The following is a 26565-nucleotide window of genomic DNA, read 5'->3' as shown; positions in this document are numbered from 1 at the left end:
AGGACTCCTGGTCTTCCCACCTCCGAAAACTGTTCCCACCTTACTTCTGAGCATGAACAAAGGACTCCAGAAATGTAGGAATTTATTCACTCAACAAGTATTAGCTGACTACTTACTCTGGGTGGGTTATTGGAGATATAGTACTGAAGCAAACATAAACATGGTCTTGGTCTCCAAGGAGGACAGGGAAGGAGGAGGAAGGAAAAACCACACACACACACACACACACACACACACTCCCCCCCAAAGGTGAGGTACGTGGCATCAGAGGATAATTTAACCTGTTTGGGATTCAGAGGCCAGGGAAGGCTTCCCTGAGAAAGTGGGCTGAGATCAGAAGGATGAGTAAGAGTTGACGAGGCAAGAGGGGGAGAGACAAGGGATCCAAGCAGAGGCCACAGCCTGTGCAAAGGCCCTGTGGCTGGAGGGAGAAAGGGATAAAGACCACCTGCAAGGTCTGAGTTAACACTAACATGCTGGAACGAAGGGAGGAGACTGGAACGTGGTGCGGAATGAGGCAGGAGACGCAGGCTGGAGTCAGAGCATGCCAGGAGTGATCCTTGATTTTATGGTTCCCCAGACAAACAGGGGCTGTGGGTTTTACATCTCCAACCATCCTCTTTTCCCGTTTCTATGCTACCTGCCATCGTCTCTCTCCTGGCTACTAAAATATCCCATTTCCATCCCCACCCGCAGAAGAGTCTCCATACTGAAGGCAGCGCAATCGGCTTAAAAACACAGACTCGCTCTTTGCTTCTGCTTAGAATCCTCCACTCTCCATCGCACTTGGATAAATCCAAATTCCTCTGGAGACTAAAACCAAGCCTGGGACTCAGAAGTGTAAAAATGGAATTTGTGCCATCTAACCAAACAGCGACAAAGAGAAAGAAAACAAGAAAATCTAATCTTGGGAACATAACACGCTTGCCACGCAGATAACAGACCGAGGGTCAAAGGGATGAGCTCTCACAAACACGCAACGGAACAGGGAGAGGCCCTGAGGAAAATATACAAAGGACACACCAGGTGATTGCCAGAACGGACTTAAACACCTTACAGACGTGCGGAGAGATGCTCAGACACATGGACAATGAAATGAACGTACCCACGAGGTACTTCCATAGACCCACAGTCAGGTAATTTAGAGTCTAAAATCAGTGTGTCCTTTGATGTGGGGTGCTCATTCCTGGGAGTCTGTCCAGTGGGACTAAAAGGGCTGGTGTGTAGGGACACGCGCATGGGATGTGGCAGCATTATTTGTCGTGGCAGGAAAAGGAAACAAGGTGAATGACTCACGGCACCATCCCCACCCAGACACGGAACACGGGGGATGAGCACTCCCTCGGGCGAGCTGGGGCGGCCTTCATCAAACACTGGTGAGCCACAAGAAAGGGAGGGTGGCGAGAGGGCCCGTGAAGGCAGCGTCGGCTGCCCAGTCGGACTTGCTCTTCTCAGAACGCTCCTGGTGCTCACAGCCAGGGCGTTTTATTGGGACTCTGATGGCCCAGAAGTACCACTCTGGTTTCTAAAAGCCTGAGCCCACGTTCACGGAACACCTGGATGCACCCTCATGGGAGTTCTCTAAAACCGCATCCCCAGGTGGGGACGATGTCAGTTCGAATCCCACCTTAGCGAAGGCGTCCCTGCCGTAGCTGGCTTCCTGCTCCGTGTGCTGCTTGTCAATGATGTCGCGACCTGTGGCCACCGTCCGGTACAGGAGGGCCTTCTCCACCATGTCCGTCTTGGTGGACAGTAGCTCTGCTATGATAGATACAACCTTGCCATTTTCAATGAGAGGCGTGTCACCGTCCACCACGAATTTTAAATTTCCCTATACCAGACAGAAAACAACAAGATGCCGTTGCCAGCAAGATTCTGAAATGCTATGTTGGGGATCTATTTGCCAATTAAAGATAAAATTCAAAGTGACCTTGTCTGTAGCACTGATTTTCCTAAATACACTACACATATGTTAAAAACCCACTGCTTTATCCATCTCTCCTCTCTGCTCTAGACACCCATCTGTCTCTTAATATCCAGCTTTTGTTTTTTGATGCAGAGAAGTTTTACATTTTTATGTAGTCAAATCTACAATCTTTTGCTTCGGGGCTTCTCTTAATTTGGTGTCATACTTAGACCAATTCCCACTCCGGAGATTTTATAAATGTTTAATATTTTCTTCAAATACACAGCTTTCCCCCTTACATTTAAGCTTTTAATCACTTAGAATTTGTGTTACTAAGTGGTGCAAAGAATCTAACTTTATTTTTTCAGATTAGTTAGTTGCTCCAACACCATTTACTGAATGGCTGAGGTTTTCCTCCTGATTTGAAATGTCACCTTTAGGACTGTCTGGGTGGCTCAGTCGGTTAAGTGTCTGCCTTCGGCTCAGGTCATGATCCCTGGGTCCTGGGATCAAGCCCCATGTTGGGCTCCCTGTTCAGTGGGGAGTCTGCTCCCTCTCCCTTTGCCCCTCCCCTACTTTGTGCTCTCTTCTTCTCTCTCTCAAATAAATAAAATCTTAAAAAAAAGAAATTTGAAATGCCACCTTTATCATATATTAAATTCCCCCAAGTTTCTGAGTCTATTTATATTTTACTTATTTAATAAGCAATAAATACTTATTAACCCTCTACCAGCTGTCCAGCACATCAACCAATCTCTTGCATAATCTGATGATACATTTGTGGAACAATTTTTAAAGGATTGTCACTTTTACTATCATTTTAAATCTGGCAGAATTAGTCATGGATCCTCTCCTCTTCTCCCTCTACCTTAACTACTCTTCTTTAGGATGTTTTATTTGATCTTCTTCACATGTTTATTGGTCCAGGTAAATTCTAGAGCCATTATGTCAACTTTAAAAATAAAATTCTTGTTTGGATTCTGAAGGATATTGTTAACTTTATTTATAAACTGGCTGAAAGAACGGGACAATTTGTAATATTCAAGTCTTCCTAGTTAGGAGCATTTACTTATGGTAACATTTACATTGCCCTGTGATATTTTTACATAGAGATCCTGCCCCTTTCATTAAAAGTTAAATCTTGCCACGTTACAGAAAGGTAAGTTTTATTCCGGGTTTGAATTCATGGTGTCACTCATTTTTTCTAAGGTTACACGTTCACTGTATTTTCAACGTCTATAATTATATAAACAGGAATGAGAGAAATCTGACACAGGGCTCTTCACGTGTCTGAGTTTGCTGCGGTGGTGGTGGAGCACGCCTGGACCGTGGTCAGCCATCTTGTCTACCGGTTGGCCACCATGAACTGGGTGCGCCTTCAAGTCAGTCCTGCCACCCCTTTAGTGCTCATTTCCCAATGTGAAAAATGAGATGAGCAGGATTCCAGTTCTGATAACTTACGCTTCAAGTGCTACTCAAACAGTATTCTGTTCAAAAGATTTTAGCTTATACCATTGATAGTCATATCACTACTGAATTCTTTCATCCTTGGAATGAAACTGTTCAAAATCTGACATACCAGGAAGACGATGAATTAAAGTTAAGTTTCAAAACCTCCAGTGGCTTTGAAAATCCTTCATAATATTATAAAATGATGGAGCGAACCACAGCTACAGTAATTGCTTCAAAAATGCAAGAGAAATTTTCTTTATACAAATTAGTTTTTAAGTCTGCAGGGAAAAAACAAAATCTTCTGAAAGAGTGTCCTGTCTCTACAGGGAGGCAATATATTCTCCAAGGTGGCCCTACTTACCAAGTGAAGAATGGCTGCCAGAATCTTATACACTGTTTGAGTCTCCTCAGGTTTGAAGCCAATTACTTTCATGGCATCAGCTACTACTTTGAATTCTGCAGCGTCGTTGATAGAAGACTGGGAATGAAAATGGAAAACTTAAGTCACCGACATTTTACACGAGCATTAAAATCTGACAATTATGAGACTACATTCAAGTTTAGCCAAGGTCTTGACGCTTTTGTAGTAAGTCACTGAGTACCCAGAGAAAATAAAATTATTTTAGGATAGAAATATCACTCAGCACACAAAATGTCCACCGTGTGTGAGAACCACTACCACGCAAAATAGGCGTGACATTTTTTCTAGAACCTTCGGTGAGGGAGCAAGTCCTGAGTTGCCTCACAGAAGCTGACTGCCACTCTGATGAGTGAAGAAAACATGGGACGTGGAATCACAAATGGAAATACTGACCATGGGAGCCTCTCACAGACACATGCCTGACTCTTGTTGCCTGTGGTTTTTTGTTCCACAATTAGTCTTGTAGAGTCTGGGAATAACACTTCTTCTCTTGGATAGTCAGGCTTTTTACTTCATAGGTGAGGAAAAGCAGGACCCCCCAAAGCAAAGTGGGCTGCCTCAGTCATTCAGCAAGCTATTAGATATTTTGGGACCACAACCACTCTCTCACAAACATTTGGTGCCTCGGATCTTCTAACTGGTTTGAGAGCGCTGCTACAGGTTGAATGTTTGTATCATCCCAAAATTCCTGTGTTGAAATCCTGACCCCTCCCCAAAGGTGATGGAATAAGGAGGTATGTCTTTGAAGGGGAATTAGGTCATGAGGATAGAGCCCTCAATAAATGGGATTAAAGCCCTTGTAAGAGGCCCTAGAGATTCCTCATCCCTTCTCCCCTGTGAGGACACAGAGAAGGCTCCATCTATACACCAGGAAGCAGGCCCTCACCAAATGGGCAGGTGCCAGCCAAATTGCTAACCTCGATGAGCTACAGCCATCTGGCTGGAAATACAAACACGTCAACAGAAATTTCCAGTGAAGCAATGGTAAGGGCCTATCTCAAACAAGTTTTCCCGGAGCAGCAGTTGCAGAGGGCCTGACTGCTCTTTTCCTCGGTGAATTTCTCCTCTGGTGGGGACGCAGGAGAAGGGCACGAGAAGGGGTCCTCTGTACCTGACGAGTACCTGTTCCTCTAATATCCAGGACACAACAAGGAAAATTTCTCCACCTACCTGGTTCTTTGACTTTGGGAAAGATACTTAACCTCCTCAAGTCTCAGTTTCCTCATGGTTAAGGTGGGCACAACAATACAGGGTTGTTGGGAGAACTGGATGAGAATTATGGAAATCACTTTCCTAATTCCTAGCCCATAAAAAGCACTAGCTAAGTATCAAACAGAACTATTATTATAAACTGCAACTGTGCTGAAATTGCATAGAAACTAGACAAGAAATCTAAATGTCCTACTGTGGGAAACTGTTGGCTGCTAGAACCCTGATTTGTTCACCCCTCTGCTAGTATCCTTATCCTTCAGGACTGATCTCCCCCACAACCTCAGAGGGTAAATCTTCGTGGGTAGAAACTAATCACGGTGCTCTCACTCCCCTTTCAAGGGACTAACTAGCCATGGGCATGTGATGTTATTCTGGTCAATAAGGCATGAGGTTTCCCTAGCCTCAAAGGGACATAAGCCAGGAACATTTCCTTTGCCTGTGACTTCTGGAACTATAGCTGCCATTTTGGGACCATGAGGAAAATCAGCCTAAGCACACAAGCCAAATCCAGTGAGGATGGGAGAGTTTTAAGTTGGAAAAACAAACAATACCTGGGTCCCTACCAACATTGTAATGGCATTAAGTTAACCAGCTCTGGAACTGTTCCATCTCAGGGTTTCTCATTACATGAGATAATTAAGTTCTCACTGTTTTGGGAGACTTTCATTTGGGTTGAAGGGAAGAGAAAACCCAAATGAAAGTCTCCCAAAACAATAAGAAATTAATTGTACATTTTCCCTCTATTTTTAGGGTAGTTAAGTAAAACTGTGATAGAGTATAATGCTTTATAGTTGTTAAAATCATTCTATTAACATATTTGTTAATGCTATGATATTAATAATTATATTGTCTTTTAATAAAAGCAAATTTATTTCATCAGCATTTATTGTACGATTCCATTTATAAATATATATATATATATATATATATATATATATATACACACATAGGAGTGCCTAACTGGCTCAGTAGGGGCAGCATGTGACTCTTGATCTCCAGTTCATGAGTTCAAGCCCCACAGTGGGCGTGGAGATTACTTAAAAAAAAAAATCTTAAACACACACACACACACACACACACACACACACACAAACCATCATCAGTAACTATCTCTAGAAGGTAAACTTTAGTATATTTTTGTTTCCTTCTGGTACATCTTTATTTAGGTTTTGACTATGATCATACATTATGTCTTTATTTTTGTTAGAGAGGAAAAAAAAAGAGGCAGGGAGAAAGGAATGGGAACTGAATGAAAGAGAACCCAAGCCACATTCAGCTTTAGGCAATAGCTAAATGTTCATTTAATACTTGCTTTCTGTGGGGGCGCTATAGGATTGGGCCAAAAGTAATTTGGTCAGTAAGACAATCTGATTAAAGAGGAACATTTCTGGTCATAGACATTTTTTTAAAAAGATTTTATTTTTATTTACTTATTTGAGAAAGAGAGAGAATGCATGAGAGGGGAAAGTTCAGGGAGAGAAGTAGACGCCCTGCTGAGCAGGGAGCCCGATGCGGGACTGCATCCTGGGACGCCAGGATCATGACCTGAGCTGAAAGCAGTCGCTTAACCAACTGAGCCACCCAGGCGCCCCCGGTCATTGGCATTTTTAAGTGCTGGTTTCACAATCCCTTCTGCATCTGTGAGCGCTGCTGCTAGTCTCAGAAAGCTCAACTGTTGCCCTCTATTGTCTTGTTTGTTTTCAATTAATTTTCTCCCAAACATCCTGCTCTGAGAGGATTGTAAAAGTAAAACAAAACAAAAAAAGATCCATGCAACTTGAATGTCAAATAATGGAAAATTAATTGGGAAAGCCTAAATATCATTTATTTCCATGCATGGCAATAAAAATACAACTAATCAGTAATGCAGGTATTATTTGTTTTAGAAGAATAATAGAAATAAAAAAGGAAACACCTCCTTTCCTTTTACAAATTCTTTTTATTTCTCCCCTGACGACAAAAGCAATGTATTTTTTATTTTTTATTACAGAAGAAATTTAAAACATGGAAAAGTACAAGGGCACGGACACCTGTAATCTCATCCATTCAGAATCAGTACTTAAAACCTTGGTCTATTTCCCTCCATATTTTATTTTACGCGTTTATATACCTTTCTCTGACAAAGCAGGATAATATTATAATTACCATTTTATAGTCTACCATCAACTACTATATTATTAGGATTAGCTGTAAGGTGACTAGCAGAACACTAATTAGAAATAAAAGAGCAGAAAAGCATCTGCGTATGAGAGTGCAAAAGGCCCGCATGCAAGTGAAGGGAAAAAGTGGAAAAATTGGAGGGCTGAATAGAAATGCTCCCAGGTCACAAAACTATTTTCCAAGACAGGTCAAAATCAATACTTGAAAAAACAGCGAATGGAGATCTTTGATACTCAATTTCAACCAGGGTGCTTTTAAAGTTCCTTCTGCGGGGCGCCTGGGTGGCTCAGTGGGTTAAAGCCTCTGCCTTTTGCTCAGGTCATGATCCCAGGGTCCTGGGATCAAGCCCCGCATCGGGCTCTCTGCTTGGCAGGGAGCCTGCTTCCTCCTCTCTCTCTCTCTATGCCTGCCTCTCTCCCTACTTGTGATCTCTATCTGTCAAATAAATAAAATCTTAAAAAAATAAAATAAAATAAAGTTCCTTCTGCTTCCCAACTCGCCTATGGCCAAACCATATGGCATCTTCTTCTGAAGTAGATTTCCTAATCACACCAATGTTTTTACAGTGTCAAAAGAAAGGATTAAAAATTGGAAAAACAAAACAAAACAAACAAACAAAAAAAACAACCACAAGATCACAAGAGAAACTTCTTTCCCGTCAGATGGCAACGAAACACAGAAACGGTTATTAAGAGAAGTTTTTGACCAATAATGCAGCGAGTCACTGTTCCTGAGAATTTAAACACCAGAATAGAAGAAAAGAGTCACTCATTTGCTTAAAGGCAGAAGGCTGGACCAGAGAATTACTTAATGTCCCCTCTGGTTTTCTGTCTGATTGCATATCTCAGAGAGGAAGCCCTTACCTTTAATTGAGCACCTACGTGGATGTAGTTGTAGGATGACAGGGATTTCTGGAGATGTAGAGAGCGTAGCATCTGCTCTGAACCTCCTTGAAGCAGCTGAAAAGGTATTTAATTAGAAATGAACTGGCAAAATATACGCGGAGCCGAGTACATTAAGTATTCTCACAATGGTAATCTCGCTTTCACTAAGGTCATTTGCTAAACAGAGCCTATGCGTTGTGGTCACTTGCTTAGCCGTCTCATTATCCAGACAAGATAGAACTGTGTTTCAGAATTCAGAAAAAGTCAACACCGCTGCTGAAGTTAGAGGTATCAGCCAGGGTCACACGCTGAATCACACTGGAAACAAATAGCCTTCCCTCATCAGTTTCTCTATGGGAGGTGGGGGTGGGGGTGAGGGTGGGGGAGCACTGCCGGATAACCACCACTGAATGGCTGAACAAAGACAAATTTTAACACTCATCCAAGTGGGGAAAACATTGGGAAGAACTTATGAGTTCTGGACACGAAAAGAACTTTTTCATACTTGGTAGAAAACTAGTTTAAGGAAAACATGGTGAACTGTCAACGAGAACACGAATATAATATGTGTAGCCCTTACCTACAGAACATGCCTTTGGAAGGCAGTAGGTTTCAATTCTCTACATTAAACTGTATGCTTTGTCTTACTTCAAAGGTGTAATTATCAGATTTTTGAAAGTGATTATATAAACTAAATATACCAGAACTTGTATATACAAATGAGCACCGTCTATTACAGCAGTTACCTTGAGAAAATGGAACTCAGCTGAGCTGTACTGTGTTCGACTTACACATCACTGCTCCATCCCCTGCAGAGACGTTTTCCACATGGAAATCAATCTTACTTAGCATTTTACTTTTAAAAAAGTCTGAAACAGCAATGCTTCATTGGATCACCCACTTTATTTCTCAGCACTGGCTTATGTTATTAGGGGCTTTAAAAATTGTAATTATGTATCCTACTTGTTCTCTGAGCATAGACTTGCTAACAGAAGGGCTACTTTTAAAGAGTCTGCCTTTGACTTTAAAAGCATTCTCAAAAGAGGTATCAAATTTCTTTCTGAGCAATCACAGCTTTGATGGGTAAAGAAGACATTTCTCCCTTGAATTCATAATTGTTTTAAGTAATCACATTGCTTTATAGCCTCTGGGAGCAAAATAAACTCAAGTTGTATTCCTGTCTCTGGGCTCCCAGATAATGGGAACAACAGCTTCAATTCAAAATAAAACACAATTAATTTAACATATTCAGAATTTATCATTTTAAAAGCTTTTACAGATATTAAACTGTCTCTACATTGCAAAAAAAATGGAGGTGATGCTCAACCAAGGCAGTCAACTCCTCTGGTGGGTTAACCACCTGATGCTTCTTTATAATGATCACGCTCATCGAATCTCGGAAGCAGCACGTGGGCATGTACTCATGTGTAATGTGTCCTGGGCCAATGGAGGCAAAGGAGGCATAGGACAGGGGAGCATCCCGACATAAAATACTCATTCCCGGTACAACTGAGCCAATGATGGATTACCTGCACAACAGGAGATACTAACCTGATAAAAAGAATGAAAGCTTCTCTCTCCTGGCTGTTGCACAATCACTCGAGACTTAAAAAAAAAAAAAAGAAATCACATTAAATCGTTAATCTGAGAATGCACCCTGGAAACAAAGTGCAAGCCAAGATCTCAGGAAATTGTGTATTAACAGTGCATTCAAATGTTCTAAAGACCCCATGGATTACCCACCTAAAACTAGGCCTCCTCTGCAGGGGTTTCTCTGCTATTTTTAATATTCTTTTTACTACTTAAAATGGAATTCCCTAAACGTTATAAAAATGAAGCTTTTTTTGTTGTTGTTTAAACTGGAGCCTAAAGATGGGGGTTTTAGGAGGAAGAGGATTGGAAGTGGGAGAACAGGAAGGGCTGTTTATGGTTTCCGGGATCTGCTGGCATTTCAAAGAGCAATGTCTTATGTCCTCTAGTAAAATCAGTTGAAGCCCCTGCCTCAGATGGCCCCAAAGCCTGCTCTCAGAGGCCTCACAATGCACGTTCTTTCAGAGGGGGCCCTCTAATGGGCTCTGCACATAAAGTGAAGCCATAAAACATTCTGGAAAAAGACTGATGTTACCCGGCATTTCCAGTCCTTTTGTAACTGACACTGATAAATACAGGTATTTCCTTAACGGTCTGACTTCAATTTAACAAACGAAAATAGATTATGCTCTGGTACGCTGCTATAAAGGATGCTATGAACAAATAGAAACTAGAAGAAAATGAGATTCAAGTCAGTTAAAATAAATGTACACAGAAGTATCAAATCAATATGCTATACGCCTTAAATGTTTATGGTGTTAAATGTCAATTATATCTCAGTTAAAAAACGAGAGTTGCATGGGCATGATTCTGTGAAAAGAATGTCATTTCGGGGAACGGGTGGGCTAGCTCTTCCATGATGTGTTCAGGACAATTAACAGCAGCAAGCAATGGTGGTGTGTCAAAAAAGTAGAACTGATTAGTCCTAGAATGTGTTTTGGTTAAAATTTTTTTCTTAAAGATTTTATTAATTTATTTGTCAGAGAGAGAGAGAGAGCACAAAGCAGGGGGAGAAACAGGCAGAGGGAGAAACAGGCTCCCTGCCAAGCAAGAAGCCCGATATGGGACTCGATCCCAGGACCCTGCGATCATGACCTAATCCGAAGGCAGACACTTAACTGACCGAGCCACCCAGGCACCCCAGTTTTGGTTAAATCTTATCCAGAAGTTGGCACACATTCCCATACCACTCCCACTCCTGCCACATACGTAGCTAAATCCTTATCTACAAAGCCCAAACTTTTCCCAACCTGATACTGTAGGAGCTAAGAAGAGCACAGAAGGAGAGTAACCTGTCCTAGAAAGTGAACTGAGGAGCAGGAAGGGAGGCAGAATAGGATTAAAAGCTACTTTTAAGTAATTTTAAAAAATTCTATAAACATGGTTAGGTTTAAAAAAAAGTCAGCACTTGAGAACATCACGGTCAGAGATGGAGCACATTTTACCTTCTCCAGTAAGTAGTTGTTGATATGTCCGCCGATAGGGTCGCCCTTGAAATCGAAGTTGATGTCCATATATTTTCCGAACCTGCTTGAGTTGTCGTTGCGGTTGGTTTTGGCATTTCCAAAAGCTTCCAAGACACAGTTGGACTTAAGCAACATGTTCTTCACTCTTTAACAGAGAAATGAAAGTCAGTATAGAAAGTTCTCGAGGCTGCACCTTTTAGAAAAACTAGATTTTGTTAAAGTACACCCAAACATTTATACAAAGATGCTGACTGTAGCATTGTTTGCAGTATTAAAAAAAATAAGCCCTAAATGTCCACCAGTAGTGTTGGATAAAAAACCTTTTTTCCTAGTATAGGATGCATCGACAGAGAAAGAGGTCCAGAATAAACTGATGAATGATGAATGAGAAAGGAGGTTGCAAAATAATGTGTGTTGCAGGGTCTGTAGGTGTCTGTGAATGTGTCCAGGTGAGTGCGTGTGTGCAGGCACACAGGTTAGTAAATGCTTAAAAATCCGGAAAGACCAGTGCATTTCACTACAGGGGTCTAGCTTGACAGGGCAGGAGTCTGTGGAGTGGGATTTCGGGGACTTCTGCCTTCAACAAAATGCTGCAATTTCTAGTTTTTAGTGGTCTTTTTTTTTTTTTTTTTTAAGATTTTATTTATTTGACAGACAGAGAGGCAGGTGGGGGAGAGGGGAGCAGGCTCCCTGCTGAGCAGAGATCCCGAGGCAGGGCTCGATCCCAGGACTCTGAGATCATGACCTGAGCCAAAGGCAGAGGCTTAACCCACTGAGCCATGAAGGCACTCCTCATTTTTAGTTTTTAAGTGAACATGTTTTACTGACATAAAGAAAAATCTTAAAAAGATGTGTTCTGAAAAGAAAGAATGGGTGACACATTCATTCCTTATTCAATGAATGCTAACTTTCTACAGCTCAGTGTCTCCCACCAGATACTTTTTAACTTGATGCTGACCCGTAAGTCTTTGTTTTTATTTCCCTGGCAAAACCTCTTGCGCGGGCCCACCTGCAGAAATCACTTTGGCCGCTAAAGTAAGCTGATGTAACAGATCCAACTCTGACTATAAGTGACGCCATCACCACCCCCAGCTTCTCTCCTCCCACATGAAAGTATACTTCTAAAATGTGGGGAGGGAGGATTGCACGCTATGGTAAACGAAGATGACCATCTTTAAAACTACAGTAAGATATGCCCACGAAACACTTGACATTGTGCACATACCTGACTCTACTATACCAACTGGGTTTAGAAATAAAATCAAGTCAGTTCTCCTGAGCGTCTGCGGAAATTCAGATAACTGACTCCTATTCGTGTCCCTGTCACAGGAGACTGTAAAGTCAGAATCAGAAGTGGGGATGTGTCATAGCCAAGAAAAATGCCTCTTTGACCACCAGCCCAGTTATATAGAAATGAGGAAAGCCCTGGCAGGGTAAGTCTCATCTATACCACCTTCTTTCGTACCATATCCTTTCTTTCCTAGTCATAAAATGAAGGCTGAGATGTGCATGCAGAGGGCGACTCCAGAAAATAAATACTGAGCTTCACACTAGCAACTCTGGAAAACTTTTTTTCTCCCAAAAAGTGCACACCATATAAGAAACTTAAGTCATGGGGTGCCTGGGTGGCTCAGTGGGTTAAAGCCTCTGCCTTCGGCTCAGGTCATGATCTCAGGGTCCCGGAATCGAGTCCCAAATCGGGCTCTCTGCTCCGTGGGGGCCTGCTTCCTCCTCTCTGCCTGCCTCTCTGCCTACTTGTGATCACTCTTTCTGTCAAATAAATAAATAAAATATTAAAAAAAAAATCCATCCATTCATTCCTTACAAATGGATTAAGAAAATACTACGGGACGTTCTGTGCTAGCAGCCGGGTCCTACAGACACTGTCCTGCTTCTCTTATGCTGACAGCAGTGAGAAAAAGGAATCATTCTTAGCGATTCTAATATCAGAGCTTCCGGCTGTGACAATCCAATGCAGGGAAGGCACAGATCTGCCTCCCAGAGCCCCCTTTCCCTCCAGGGAGCCTCGGGCTCCTCAGAAGATGGTGTAAAAAAGACCAAGGCACAATACACAAAGCAACTTGAAAAGTGGCATCTACCAGCATCCCCTGAACCGCCTCGGCTGAGCACCTGCAACACTGAAGGCAGCAGTTAGGGGGGAGGGACTTTCATCTGTTGCAGTGTTACTTTGTTTCCTATTTATGTAAAGCTTACCAAAGTAGTATTTCTCTACGAAGAAACAAATATAGAAACCGATGGCCCAGGCAAGTCTGTATGGAAAACAAAGCCCCAATGAGAACGTGTCCCCATTTTCACACCATCCTTACCTTTCCACCTCGGCTCTCTGGCTGGGGTTGGTGATGGCCGCTATGTAGTGCATGATGTATTTACTGGCTTCGGTTTTCCCAGCTCCACTCTCCCCTGCGGGAATAGTTGTGCAAGGCTTAACATGGCCACTGAGACCAACAGTAAGCTGATTTCTAGTAGAGTAATTCTAATTCTTCATAGAATAATTGCAGTATTTGCAATGATCATTTAATAGAATAATTGCAAATTCTGATGTTATTTACTTAAAATTCTTTGTATTTCATTTTTGCCTTTTTTTTTGAATTAAAATCTTCCTGTCTTGGTACCGTCTAGGTCTTAACAGCTCTGAAAATGCTGAGAAGAGAAGCAAAACCATTACGGAAGTAAAATAACAAATAGATTCCAAGTTAAGATGGATTGCGTAGAAAATATCAAGGGACAAAATGGGGTAAATGAACTCCTTAGACCCGAGTGTTGGTGTTTGGCAGTGACTCTGAAGCACAGCAGAAAAGAAACAAGCCAGTGCCTCAAACACGAGCCATGACTAAATTCATGTACCCTTATGCTCTACAGCAAAATTTCTTTTAATCTTAATGAGGATGAAATATTCCTTTTGAAAATTAAAGTCAAGTGTCATTTTAGTGAAAATAAAGCAAACACAACAGCGAGCTCCAGACATGGCATCACGGAAAAAGCAGGATGACTGGTATAAGGCGGGTGGAAGGGATCGGTTCAGAATGAGCTACCCACATTTTTAAATGGGATTGCCTTCTGACCCCCAAATTCCACTTGCAGAAATTTATACTACAGAAATACTAAAAATGCGAATGGGATCAAATAATAATAACAGTGAGCTTCAAAGACTTAAGGAGCATTTCCGCAGACTATACTGTGTGTCGCTGCCGAACTTGGCAAATAACGTGGCTGTCGGTAGAGGACCAGGCAGATAAAGGATCCAACTATTCAAAGGAATAGCACACAGCTGTCAGAGAGCCCCCACTTTTCTAGCTGTGCTAACGAAAAGATGTCCCATTACATACTGTTAAACAGAAAACAAGTCAAATAATAGCAATTGTTACATAATTCTGTAACATAATTAGAGTTTATAATTTAATATGCATGTACAACTATACGTATTATACACAGAAAAATGTATAAAAAGGATAAATACTAAATTCACAGTTGTTACTGTTGGAGTTTTGGGGGGTAACAAGATATTCAAAGGGGAGGGACATTTTGCTTTTACTTTATATGCTTAAAGGATTGTTTATTCCCTCCTTCCTTTTATACTCAGGTAACATTGCTTTCATTAATTGAATATAATGTAGTCCTAGGGTATAATTCTCCAACACTAAGTTACTATAACTCCTCCGACCCTTAATATTCTCATCTAAAAAGTAGAAGCACAACTGTCTTAGCGCTCAGAACTCTTTTGATAACTAAAATGAAATAAAGTCATAAAAGCAGTTTTGAAAGTATAAAGGCCTTAATGCAGATGTGAGGTATTATTATGACTAAAATAAATCCCCACAGCGTGGGCAAGGGCATCTTGTGTCAGCGGGCAGATATTTTCCCGATCCTCAATTCACACGACCCGAGATTCCAGAAAGAGCTCAGCTCCAACAAGGTGTACCACCTCCCTGCTCTGCGGACTTTGAAGCTCCAGCCTCCAGCCGGGACAGCCCAGTTCTGGTCCCCATGCCTGTTATGCCCTTTGACACTAACTCCCACTTGCCAATTTGACATTGACTTGTACCTCAGGATTTCATTTTCTTCCTTTCATTCTGTTATTATTTAAAATAATCTTTGTTGGGATGCCTGGGTGGCTCAGTCAGTTGAGCATCTGCCTTCAACTCAGGTCATGATCCCGGGGTCCTGGGATCGAGTTCCAAATCGGGCTTCCTGCTTGGCAGGGAGCCTGCTTCTCCCTCTGCCTTCTACTCCCCCTGCTTGTGCTCACTCATTCTCACTCTCTATCTGACAAATAAATAAATAAAATATTTTAAAAAAATCTTTGTTACATTTTATCCAGACTTTTATGTCATTGAGATGGGAGGAAGAATCTTTCATGACCAGAAAGTCCATCCACATGTAACATGGATTTGGAAATGAACCAAGACGAGGCACTGGTCAGGAATGATTTGGTGTTTGCTGCAATTTTTTTTCTCCTATAAAATTGCATAGGTTTCTAACTTAAAAAAAAAAAAATCTATTGAGCAGTTTGGATCCTTGAGCACCTAGTAAGTGAAATGCATTTTGACCTTGAAAGTACAGAGATCCTCTCTGAATACCTGATATCACAATACAAGTGTCTTTTGAGCGTCTCTTCATAGCTTTGTAAGCAGCATCCGCAATTGCAAAAAGATGAGGAGGTCTCTCGTACAGCTCCCGTCCTTTATACTGCTCGATTGTGTCTCTCCCGTAGACGTTCAATGGCTTGTAAGGATTCACAGAAACAACGACTTCTCCAATGAATGTGTAGATGCGCCCTTTTTCAAATCTGTAAGGAAGCAAAAGAAGCGGAGGAGTGGATCAGTTATAGAGAAATGTTGTCTTTCCTAGGTGTCCCAGGACCAGTTTCTGAACTGACATTTCATTGATTCTGAATTAATTTTAGAGACAAAGCTTAAGGCTTTGCCCCTTCAGATGCTGCTGGTAGGAAAGACCAGTAGGAGTTAAAAACCAAGAAAGAAGAAAGAATTTAATTTGGGGGAGGCTGGATGTTCCCTATTTCCAAATATGAAAGGATCAGAAGGGGCTCTACACAAGAGCTCTAGTCAGAAAAGAAATAGAAGTTGGGGTGCCTGAGTGGCTCAGTGGATTAAAGCCTCTCTGCCTTCGGCTCAGGTCATGATACAAGGGTCCTGGGATCAAGCCCCGCACTGGGCTCTCTGCTCCACAGGGAGCCTGCTTCCTCCTCTCTCTCTACCTGCCTCTCTGCCTACTTGTGATCTCTGTCTGTCAAACAAATAAATAAAATCTTTAAAAAAAAAAAAAAAGAAAAGAAATAGAAGTTAAAGCAGGTCTTGGAATCTACTTAACCAGATTTGCAATGATAAAGAAAACTGTCCAAATATATTTCTTTTTTTCTTCCTCTTAAACCACACTAAAATGTCAATAAAGGAATAAGAACACTAAAATTCGTAACAGAGAGAACGGTAGAAGAGATGGTTCTGGCACACATCAAATTCATGATTTTAAATGACTGCCTAAAATTTCATGGTGTAGATTATCATTCTTTATTCAATCATCCCCCTTCCTTCCTGCTATTATTCAAAAAGGATATTATGAATAATACTGTAGAAAATACTCTTGACACATAATCTTACGAATCAGTGCTTTTATTTCTGTGGGATAGCTGCTTGAAAGGTATGTGTATTTTTTAAAGTATTTATAATATGATCGCACCTTTTTACCATAAAATGCTAGAACAGTGCCCCATAGATGATTTGGATGTCTAACTGTACATGGATGTATTTGATAAATGACGACACAAGCATGGAAAAATAGGGGAGACTACTTGTGATGTTTTATGTACCCTTTTACACATACAACAAGGGGATGAGGAGGAAGGTCACGTGGGTGGATGGAAGAAAGTCAGAGGAACAAAGGAAAAAGGAGTAAAACAAAACAAGACAAAACACAACCCAGCATATATGATATAATTGCAACCGCACAGAATTATGTGTCTATATTTACAAAGAAAAAATTTAAATATAAAACTTAGAAACCCCATGTCTAATCACTATTTATACATTAACTCACACATACAGATATCCATGAACCAGGCCAACACTCAAACGGAGGTTTCTACACAAACACCCGCCCCTGCCGAAAGGCACAGGTAGACACAGAGTTCGTATCTGAGAACGAAGGGAGTGGCGAGTCGGGCAAAGTGCTCACCAACAGACAGGGACCATGCCTCGAAGCACTCTTGCCTAGAACTAGCGCAGCAGGGAAAGAACTAATTCTCTGGGAGCACAAGGCAGGAAACTTCAGCTTCCTTCACAATGGAATGAAGGCTGCTGGCTATAATTAGGAGTGGAAACAAACAGATGCTGATAATGTCAACAATAAATTAAAGCCAAGATTTTTATTAAGTCATGTACATTTAAGTAAGAGCTATTAATAACCACTTTAAGGTTGTCTTGTGCATTTTTCTACCGTGGTTTTCCTGTGAATCGTCCCTCATTGGATGCAGTGTTTACATGGTGGTTCAAAGCCTGGACTCTGGGGTCCTCTACATCTGGGTCTGAAGGCTCACACTGCAAATGTAATAGCTGCGAGACCTTGAGAAAACTACTTCGCCTCCATATGTTTCAGATTCATCTGTAAAATGGAGGTAATTATACCCCTCTCTCCCTCTGGCGTTGAGTAAGTACTTAAAAAAAGGGGGGGGGGCAATTAATCTTATGTTTCCAATTATGCTCTGCATGAAAAATATTTTTAAAAAATGCTTTTATTTTACATTAACATTGCTACTTAAATCACAGCAATCCCTACACATGAGGAATTAATTCAGTGATCATAATCTGCTTCCTGTCTTAGCTGTTAATCAACGAATGACAAGTCACAAGCAAAATGTCCACGTAAGTCGTGTTCAAATACCCACAAAAATAATAAAAAGCTAACATTCACTACCCAGGCCCTTCTGGCTTAACCTGCAAATTTGTAGGACATGCTCAACAGCTGTCTTCAAGGATAAGAATTAAAAGGACATGATTCTTTTTTTTAGAGACACTGTTCAAACAGGAAAAATAAAATAAGGATGTTAGGAAAAAAAGATTACCTCACAAGTCTGGAACTCTGTGAACTAACACACAGCACATAGCATCTGAGATCAGAATGCTGGTCTAAGACTCCAGGTCTGCCTAATTATGAAATTCCATTTTATTTCAAATAGGATATTCTGCTTATCAAAACTTCTAGATATCATGCTTGTAAAACACAATTAAAATAGGTATATAAAACCACCAAATGTATAACTATTCATGTGAAGAGAGTGGCAAAGGGTCAACAAAATATAGTATTAAATACAGTACTTCAGTAATTTATAAAATGTTACAAACTTGTTTGAAACTGGTTATCACAAATGAAGCTTCCAATTTGGGTAAGGCTTAAAATTACCGCTAGATGGTGCCAGTATCACTTTAACACCAACCGGATAGTCCAGCTTGCTTTGGGAAAAGCCTCAGGTTAAGAAGTTAGCACTTAGAAGGTAATGTAGTCACCTGCCTGGTATGCTTCTGTAAGGAACTACTGTAATTATCCTCCACGACAAATAAGGTGATGCCAACTCTAACAAAAAAACCAAGGAAGGCATTTTTTTAAAAAAGATTTTATTTATTTATTTGAGAGAGAGAGAGAAAGAGCATGAGAGGGGAGAATCAGAGTGAGAAGCACTCCCCATGCAGCTAGAAGCCCCATGCGGGACTGCATTCTGGGACGCTGGGATCACGACCTGAGTCAAAGGCAGTCGGTTAACCAACTGAGCCACCCAGGCCCCACAAGGAAGGCATTTTTATGCCTTCTGTGTGCAAAGCTTTTATGACCAACTTTCATAATGCATTCATCAAACATTTATTCAATATCTACTGTGTGCCAGACACGGGGCCTGACTCTGGGAATTAAGAAATGAACAAAGAGCAGGGAAGTAGAGCAAACAAATCACAACAATGCGACAGGTAAGATAATAAAGGCATGAAATGAATGTACTGGCAAAGATGGTCACAGCACACCCCTTCCAGTGAGGTTCCAAACAGAATACCAAGTCCAGAGCGACTAGCTACCCACGACTCCGGGACCTGTCAAACCCTCCCTGTCCCTCCTCCCTGTGTCTCTGCCTCACTCACTCCTGCTCTACATTAATGAGCTACGTAGAGTTCCCAAGGTTTGTTACAGTTCATGGTTTGGTCACGGGGTCCATTCTGCCTAGAATACTCTCTCCCCAACCAGTCTCTTCTTCCTCCGTCAGCTCAGCAGATTCTCACTCTTTTCAAAAGCCCAAGCCTCAGCTCCTCCAGGAAGCCATTCTTGATACCCCATCTCCAACACTGACATTTTGGTCTTTGCTCTGTTCAGATTTGTTTTTTTCTTCAGAACTTCCAAAATACTTAAAATACCTTAACAACGATTGATTCTTAAAACTCAATTTCTTGGGGCACCTGGGTGGCTCAGTTGGTTGAGTGTCAGACTCTCGATTTCGGCTCATGATCTCAGGGTTGTGAGATCGAGCCCCACATTGGCTTCTGCTGGGTGTGGAGCCTGCGGAAGCTTCTTCCCATCTCCCTGACCCACTGCTCACACACACACACACACACACACACACACACACACTTTCTCTCTCTCTTTCTTTCTTTCTTTCTCTCAAAACAACACCACCTCAATTTCTTTAAGAAGTTTAAAGATATTTATTTTTTTTTAATTTTCATTTTATTTATTTTTTTCAGTGTAACAGTATTCATTCTTTTTGCACAACACCCAGTGCTCCATGCAAAACGTGCCCTCCCCATTACCCACCACCTGTTCCCCCAACCTCCCACCCCTGACCCTTCAAAACCCTCAGGTTGCCCCAACCTCCCACCCCTGACCCTTCAAAACCCTCAGGTTGTTTTTCAGAGTACATAGTCTCTTATGGTTCGCCTCCCCTCCCCAATGTCCATAGCCCGCTCCCCCTCTCCCAATCCCACCTCCCCCCAGCAACCCCCAGTTTGTTTTGTGAGATTAAGAGTCATTTATGGTTTGTCTCCCTCCCAATCCCATCTTGTTTCATTTACTCTTGAATGGGCCAGGTATTTCCACAGGCTTCTGAATGAAACAACAAGGTTCTCAAAGTATTTTTAAGTTTATTTATTTTTTAGTAATCTCTACACTCAACATGGGGCACAAATTCACAACCCTGAGATCAAGAGTCGCATGCTCTCTCCACTAAGCCAGCCAGGCGTCCTAAAATGTGTTTGAATTAATAACGAGCAGCCGTGGAGAAAAAAGATGTGAATGCCTTTGGAGGACAACAGTCTTTCGCACGGGAATTCTGGAACACTTAAAAAAAAAATAGATCCATTAATTTGCCCGTCATTTATACAAAAGATAAGCCACAACAGGAAGTCGAGATATATGGGCACTACTGTGCAGGGAAGTGTGACCCTGGAGGACAAGGGCAGGGGGTGTGCACATCAGCTGATACTACAGAAAACGAAGCACTACCTGGGGACTAAGGTGAACTCCACAGGAATTTTGGCGTGAAGGCAGGGCCACGTGGCAAGACTGGAAGAACAAGAGGGAGGCCGGCCTTGCTCGGGCAGAAAGCATATGTCAGGGAATGTCAGGCAACCGCTGGAAAAGTAGGAGGGAGCTGGATCTGAGCACCATGAAAGGCTTTGAAAGCCATTCGATGTGACTGGAAACAAGGGATCAGGGAAGACTTTTCTAGTTAAAGGGGTCAATAAGGCTGGCCCTCAGTGAGGAGAATGGCACCAGAAAGGAGAGAAAGAGAAACCTGAGTTACTTCAAAGGGACATTGGACAGAATCTGAACACTTACTGAATATGAAGAGCAAAAATATCTTTAACTTTGAGCTGGGTGGAGGAGAGAAGGGAATTTACTCCAGATGATGAGATTTCAGAGGGACCCTCAAGCCTTCTAAGGTCAGTTCACCCACTAACAGAATTCAGTGCTGTCATTGATCGACTTCTTAAACAACATGAAATCAATTGTAATCAGGAGGAAAATTCTCTGTGAATGGTATACTAAGTGTTCAACAGAATCCTCATTCATGAGTAAATACCACATATTTCGTGAGAACATACACGCTTTCAGATAGGACCTGCTTAATCACATTGATTTGGCCTGTTTTTCTTCCCTCTTCAATGTACGTGAAATCCTGAGTTGCTGGGAACATCATGTTGCCTAGGAAACATATCCACCTGCACAAGCCATCTCTCTGCCTTCTACTGTCTCCTCAAGCAACTCCAGCGCTGCCCAAAGCTAGTTTCCAGTAAGACAGCTGAGTCCCCCAACTGATTTTGTCTTCACTTTAAGTCGATGTCTCAGCAGTCTCTGACGTGTACTCCTGCTTCCTCAACACACTCTTCTCACGGCTTCTGTGGGGCCACCTTCTCGGAGTTTTCCTCCTCCCCATCTCCTTTGCTGGCCCCTTCTTTTCTCATGATCTCTAAACACTCAAGTTCTCTAGGGTTGGGTCCTGGATCAACTTCAAATACCACCTAAGGGACTCCCATTTAAGGAGGACAGAGTTAGGTTATCTTGGCCTTATTGCAACCCCCTGAATCATCAGGAACAACAAAATGAAGAAAAGCCAGAAAACATTACCTACTAGGAAACAAAAACCCAGCCACAACTCTGAAGCATGACCTGTGAAGGATGGTTGTGAAGTGCCACGGAAAGTCGACATGGTTGAGGGAGGTCGCCGCGATAGAAGAGGCACCTTTGCAAACATCAGGCCCTGAAGAATTCTCCAGAAGTAGGCAGTTCAACGTTACAGGAAAAAAGGATTAAAAGAAACTGACAAAGGGCAGGTCAAGAATACCCATGAAAAATAAGTATGTCATGAAGGAGAAAACTTATGGTAAAATATTTCTGCATGAAAGCAAAGAATGTAAAGGAAATATATCCCATTAAACCAGGAGATCAAAGAAAACATCATTTAAGAATAGAGAAATCATATTTTAAATGATTTTTTGGAAAAGGAGACAGGAAACCAGTAGGGCTGAAGGAAACAGAAGAGGAGAAAACGGAGAAACAAAGGCTACACTAACAGGAGAATGGGAGTGGACACTGCTGAACACAGGGGCAAAAAGGTGGAGAAAAGTGAGCAAAACAATGTGGAAAAACAAAGCTGAAGTAGAAAGAAGAAAGTACAGAAGTGGGAGGTAACGGTGATCACATGACAGGTGTTCCCGAAGACTCTGGTATGGCAAGGGTGACCTTTCGAAACAGCAAACAAAGACGCCAACAACGCCAATCGACAGTGTTAGAAAACAGATCAGGCACCTGGAAAAACAAAGACCGTGGACCATCAGCGCCATGGCTTAAACTGTGGCCTCCCCCCAAAAAGATACATTGAAGTCCTACTCCCTGGTACCCGTGCAAGTGTCCTTATTTAGAAACAGGGCTTTGCAGATGTAAACAAGATGAGGTCATCAGAGTGGGCCCTAATCCAACATGACTGGATGATGACAAGAGGAAAAATGCCCTGTGAAGACAGGGACAGAAAGGGAGGGCACCATGTGATGACAAAGGCAGACAGATGCAAGCCAAGGTCACCCCCAGAAGCTGGGAAGAGGCAAGGAATGCTGTCTCCCCTACCAGTTTCAGACAGAGCATGGCCCTTGACTTGGGACTTCGAGCCTTCAGAACTGTGAGATAAGAAATGTCTCCTCTTTTAAGCCACCCAGTTTGTGGTATTCTGTTACAGCAACTCTAGGAGATGAATTCACTAGTTATATTGAAATAAATTCCACGAAAATGGCCTGGCTTCACCTGCATTTAAAGAAATTAAAGAAACCAACAGTATGGCACAATTTTCTCCAGGTCGCGACTGTTGCGAGTAAATAGCATTCAGCAAGCTTATGAAGTCTCAGGTGTCTTCCCCATCACCTGGATCATCCTCATCGGCAAGATTCCCTCTTGATCCATCCTCCATGAAACAGAAATCGAAATGCTCTTTCCTATCCTTAAATCTCTTCAGTGGGAAGCCTCAATGCAAAGCCAATCTGACATCCAGATGTTGGTTTCTCTCAGGCCAACTCCTCCTGAGGACTGTGCTCTGGCCAAGAAGAAAACGAGATCTCTCCCCACGTGAAGCGCTCAGCCCACCAGCAGCCCACGCTTGTCTCCTCTATGGCAGTTACCACAAGAAGTTTCTTGTTTGTTTGCTGGCTGTCTCCAGAGGATACAGACCGTATTTACCTTGCTCATTGCTTTATCTTCAGCATGTAATACAGAGCCTGGAACTTAGAGGGGGCTGGTTAAGTACCTGATGAATCAAAAAACATGAAGGGATGAGGGAATGAGTCCCCCTAGTCCTCCTCCCTTCTCTCAGCAAATGGTTTGCATCCTGCTTTGGGAGAAAATTCAGGCCATCAAGCGTGCAAAACTTTAAATCACCCACCATCATTACCATTTTTTAAAAAAGATTTATGTATGTAGTTTCACTTTTCTTATTTCCTCATGAGTCAAACATAGGAGGTGGGGAGATTAAGCATAGCACGGTATCACCTAGTTTTTAATGGGCCACATCTCTATGTTCTACCAAAAAAGAACCTTTCCTTTCATATGGGCAGCTTCTGGTAATCTAGATACAAATAGTAACTTATATTCCAGGAAAATGTAATTAAAATAGAATCTATGTGGACTTGCCGTGGACTCGCCCTGTGAGGCAGGTTTTTCACTGCTCAGGAAGGAAGCTGCAAAGTATTGGGGGGGGTGTTGGCTTGGAACTGGAGGTATCCGTCTGAACTTGGCATGTGTGGTGGGGCGTAGGGAGGGGGAAGGCAGGGACAGGTGTATGTGCACACGCACTTCCTAGCTCTGCCTTCTGATGAGCTTAGAAGCAATGACACACAGATGCTGGCTTGTATTCTTAACTAAAAAGACCTAGGGTCCCGTGGAGAAGAGCTGATTCTGGAGATGAGACTGGGGAAGGACAAAGGGAATCTGGAACATCTTCTTGAGCCAGAAAGTAGGGGAGTACTCAGAGAATGACAGGGACCTGTCAAAAGAAACAGGCACCAAAGTGAACAGGCTCCTATTGGCCAAAATCTAGAACCACGGGAGCAATGAAGTAAGTGATGTCAGTGACACGGTCCCCTGAATAAAGTAAGAATCTAGGAGTCCACACTGATATCAAATAGAAGTGAACTGGAAAAGGAAAAGCTCTTCCTTATTGTGGAACGACAATTCAGAAATACGGAAGGAACAATGTGAGTTAGAAACGATCAGTGCATGGGAAAACCAGGAACTGAAGGTGTGACAAGGAACAGGGTATTTACATGGCCGCAAAGTGTCTCCCCACAAATTACTTAGTAGTTACAAAGGGAAAGATGACAAATTCTATGGGAGACAAATGCTGTGACCCCTTAAACCAGATGCTCGAGGTTAACGTCTCCACTACTGACACAAACTGACCCGTGTGCCTGGGATGGTTAATTTTGTGTATCAACTTGACTGGGCCATGAGGCACCCAGACATTCGGCCAGACAGTATCCTGGGTGTGTCTGTGGGGGTGTTCCTGGGTGACAGCAACATTAGAATCAGTCCACTGAGCAGAGCGCTCTCCCCAGTGTGGGGGCTCTCGTCCAATCCAGAAGGCCTGATGAGAATGAAAGGGTGAGGAAGAAACAACACTTTGTCTCTCAGCCTGACAGTCTCTGAGCTGGGACACAGGTCTTCTCCTGCCCGCATATCCAAGCTTAGACTAGAACGTGCACCGCTGGCTCTCCTGGGACCCCAGCCTGTCGAGTTTGAACTCCTCAGCCTCCATAACTTCTCTATTATATGAAACTATCATCCTCTATGTGTGTATATAAACACACACGCATCCTACTGGTTCTTTTTCTCGGGAGCAGCCAGACTAATACAGATTTTGTGCCGAGAGTGGTTGCAGACAGACAGAATTTTAAGAATGAGGTTTCTGAGTTAGTTCTAGAGTTTCTGGAAATGGCTCTCTGATCGGATTTTTAAAAATTTGAGAGAGCGAGTGCACGAGCAGGCATGAGCAGGAGGGGAAGAGGGAGAGAGAGAATTTCAAGCAGACTCCCCACTGAGTGCACAACCTGATGTGTGGCTCGATCCCAGGACCCTGAGATAGTGACCTGAGCTGAAGGCAGACAGCTGAGCCACCCAGGCACCCCTGCATGGGATACTCATAATTAATCTAAGAAGTAAGGAGCTGGATTGCGCATGTATTTGCGATGATATCTGGAAAACTAGCAAATTCATGAGGATGGCTGGTAACTCCTCATGTCAGTGGACAAAAACATTAATATAAAGAAGGGCCCGGGGATTCAAATGCCTAGTTCAAGTGCTGCAAAAGGCCCTAAAAGCTTCTGTGTGTGCCGTGAAGGACAGCCTTATTTCCTGGAGCCACAGGCCTTAGAACACAGATAAAAACAGTGCCTCCCGATACGAAGCCGTGAGGACATCATCCCCCTCCATGGTATCCGCCCAACACGTACAACCTGAATTAATCAGGAGGAAACATAAGAGAAACCTACACGGAAGGACATTCCACATAATAACCGGGGAATTTCACAGGCAAGAAAACAGAAAAGCTGAATGACAGCCCACATTTTAAGAAATTAAAGAGACATAACCAATAAATGTGAAGCTCACTCCTAGGAAGGTTCTTGGAGTTCTTGCGTTCTTCTATAAATGTGAAATTATATCAAAATGTAAAGTTGCTAATAAAAAAAATCCAGGCCTCCAGTAGGTTTAGATTTTTTTTTAAAGATTTTATTTATTTATTTGTCAGAGAGAGAGAGAGGAGCGAGAGTGAGCACAAGTAGACAGAATGGTAGGCAGAGGCAGAGGGAGAAGCAGGCCCCCTGTCCAGCAAGGAGCCCGATGTGGGACTTGATCCCAGGATGCTGGGATCATGACCTGGGCTGAAGGCAGCTGCTTAACCAACTGAGCCACCCAGGCATCCTGGTTTAGATTTTTTTTAAAAGATGTTTTTATTTCTTGGAGAGAGAGAGAGAGCGGGCATGTGAGCACAAACTGGGAGAGGGGCAAAGGCAGAGGGAGAGAGAGTCCTCAAGCAGACTCTCCACTGAGCGGGGAGCCCAAGGTGGGGCTGGATCCCAGGACCCTGAGACTGTGACCTGAGCATAAGTCAAGAGTTGGACGTTTAACCAACTGAGCCACCCACGCACCCCAGATTTTTATTCATTTTGAACAGGCAATACAGACTCCTAGTAAAAGATTCAGAAGATATAAATGATCAGAGAGTAGAAAGTGCTTCTCATTTTTCCCACAGCTTCCCCTGCCAGAGGCAGCCACTGCTACAGGTTTTCTGTGAATTCTTCTAGAAATAGGTCTGGCATGCATGCACGCACGTGCACACACACACACACACACAGTCTTTTTTACATGAATGATTTTTTTTTTCTAATTAAAACACGTGTCTTGGCAATAGTTTCATATAAG

At 42.5% G+C, this 26565-nt stretch overlaps 1 protein-coding gene across 1 annotated transcript in view; it reads right to left on the bottom strand.

The window, feature by feature from the left end:
• MYO1D (myosin ID) overlaps positions 1–26565 on the bottom strand; it is a 339305-nt gene that overhangs the window by 231620 nt on the left and 81120 nt on the right. The window contains exons 2-8 of the mRNA XM_045986348.1: positions 15690–15898; positions 13419–13512; positions 11071–11236; positions 9587–9640; positions 8015–8110; positions 3720–3836; positions 1628–1831 (exon numbers count right to left, since the gene is read on the bottom strand). Of these exons, the coding sequence (XP_045842304.1) occupies positions 1628–1831; positions 3720–3836; positions 8015–8110; positions 9587–9640; positions 11071–11236; positions 13419–13512; positions 15690–15898 (940 nt within the window). The remainder of the gene's footprint in view (positions 1–1627; positions 1832–3719; positions 3837–8014; positions 8111–9586; positions 9641–11070; positions 11237–13418; positions 13513–15689; positions 15899–26565) is intronic.

This window comes from Meles meles, chromosome 18 (assembly GCF_922984935.1).
Source record: "Meles meles chromosome 18, mMelMel3.1 paternal haplotype, whole genome shotgun sequence".
In the NCBI taxonomy this organism is placed as follows: Eukaryota; Metazoa; Chordata; class Mammalia; order Carnivora; family Mustelidae; genus Meles; species Meles meles.
Note: the sequence above shows the minus strand (reverse complement) of the source record. Positions and strands in the feature narration are given on the sequence as shown.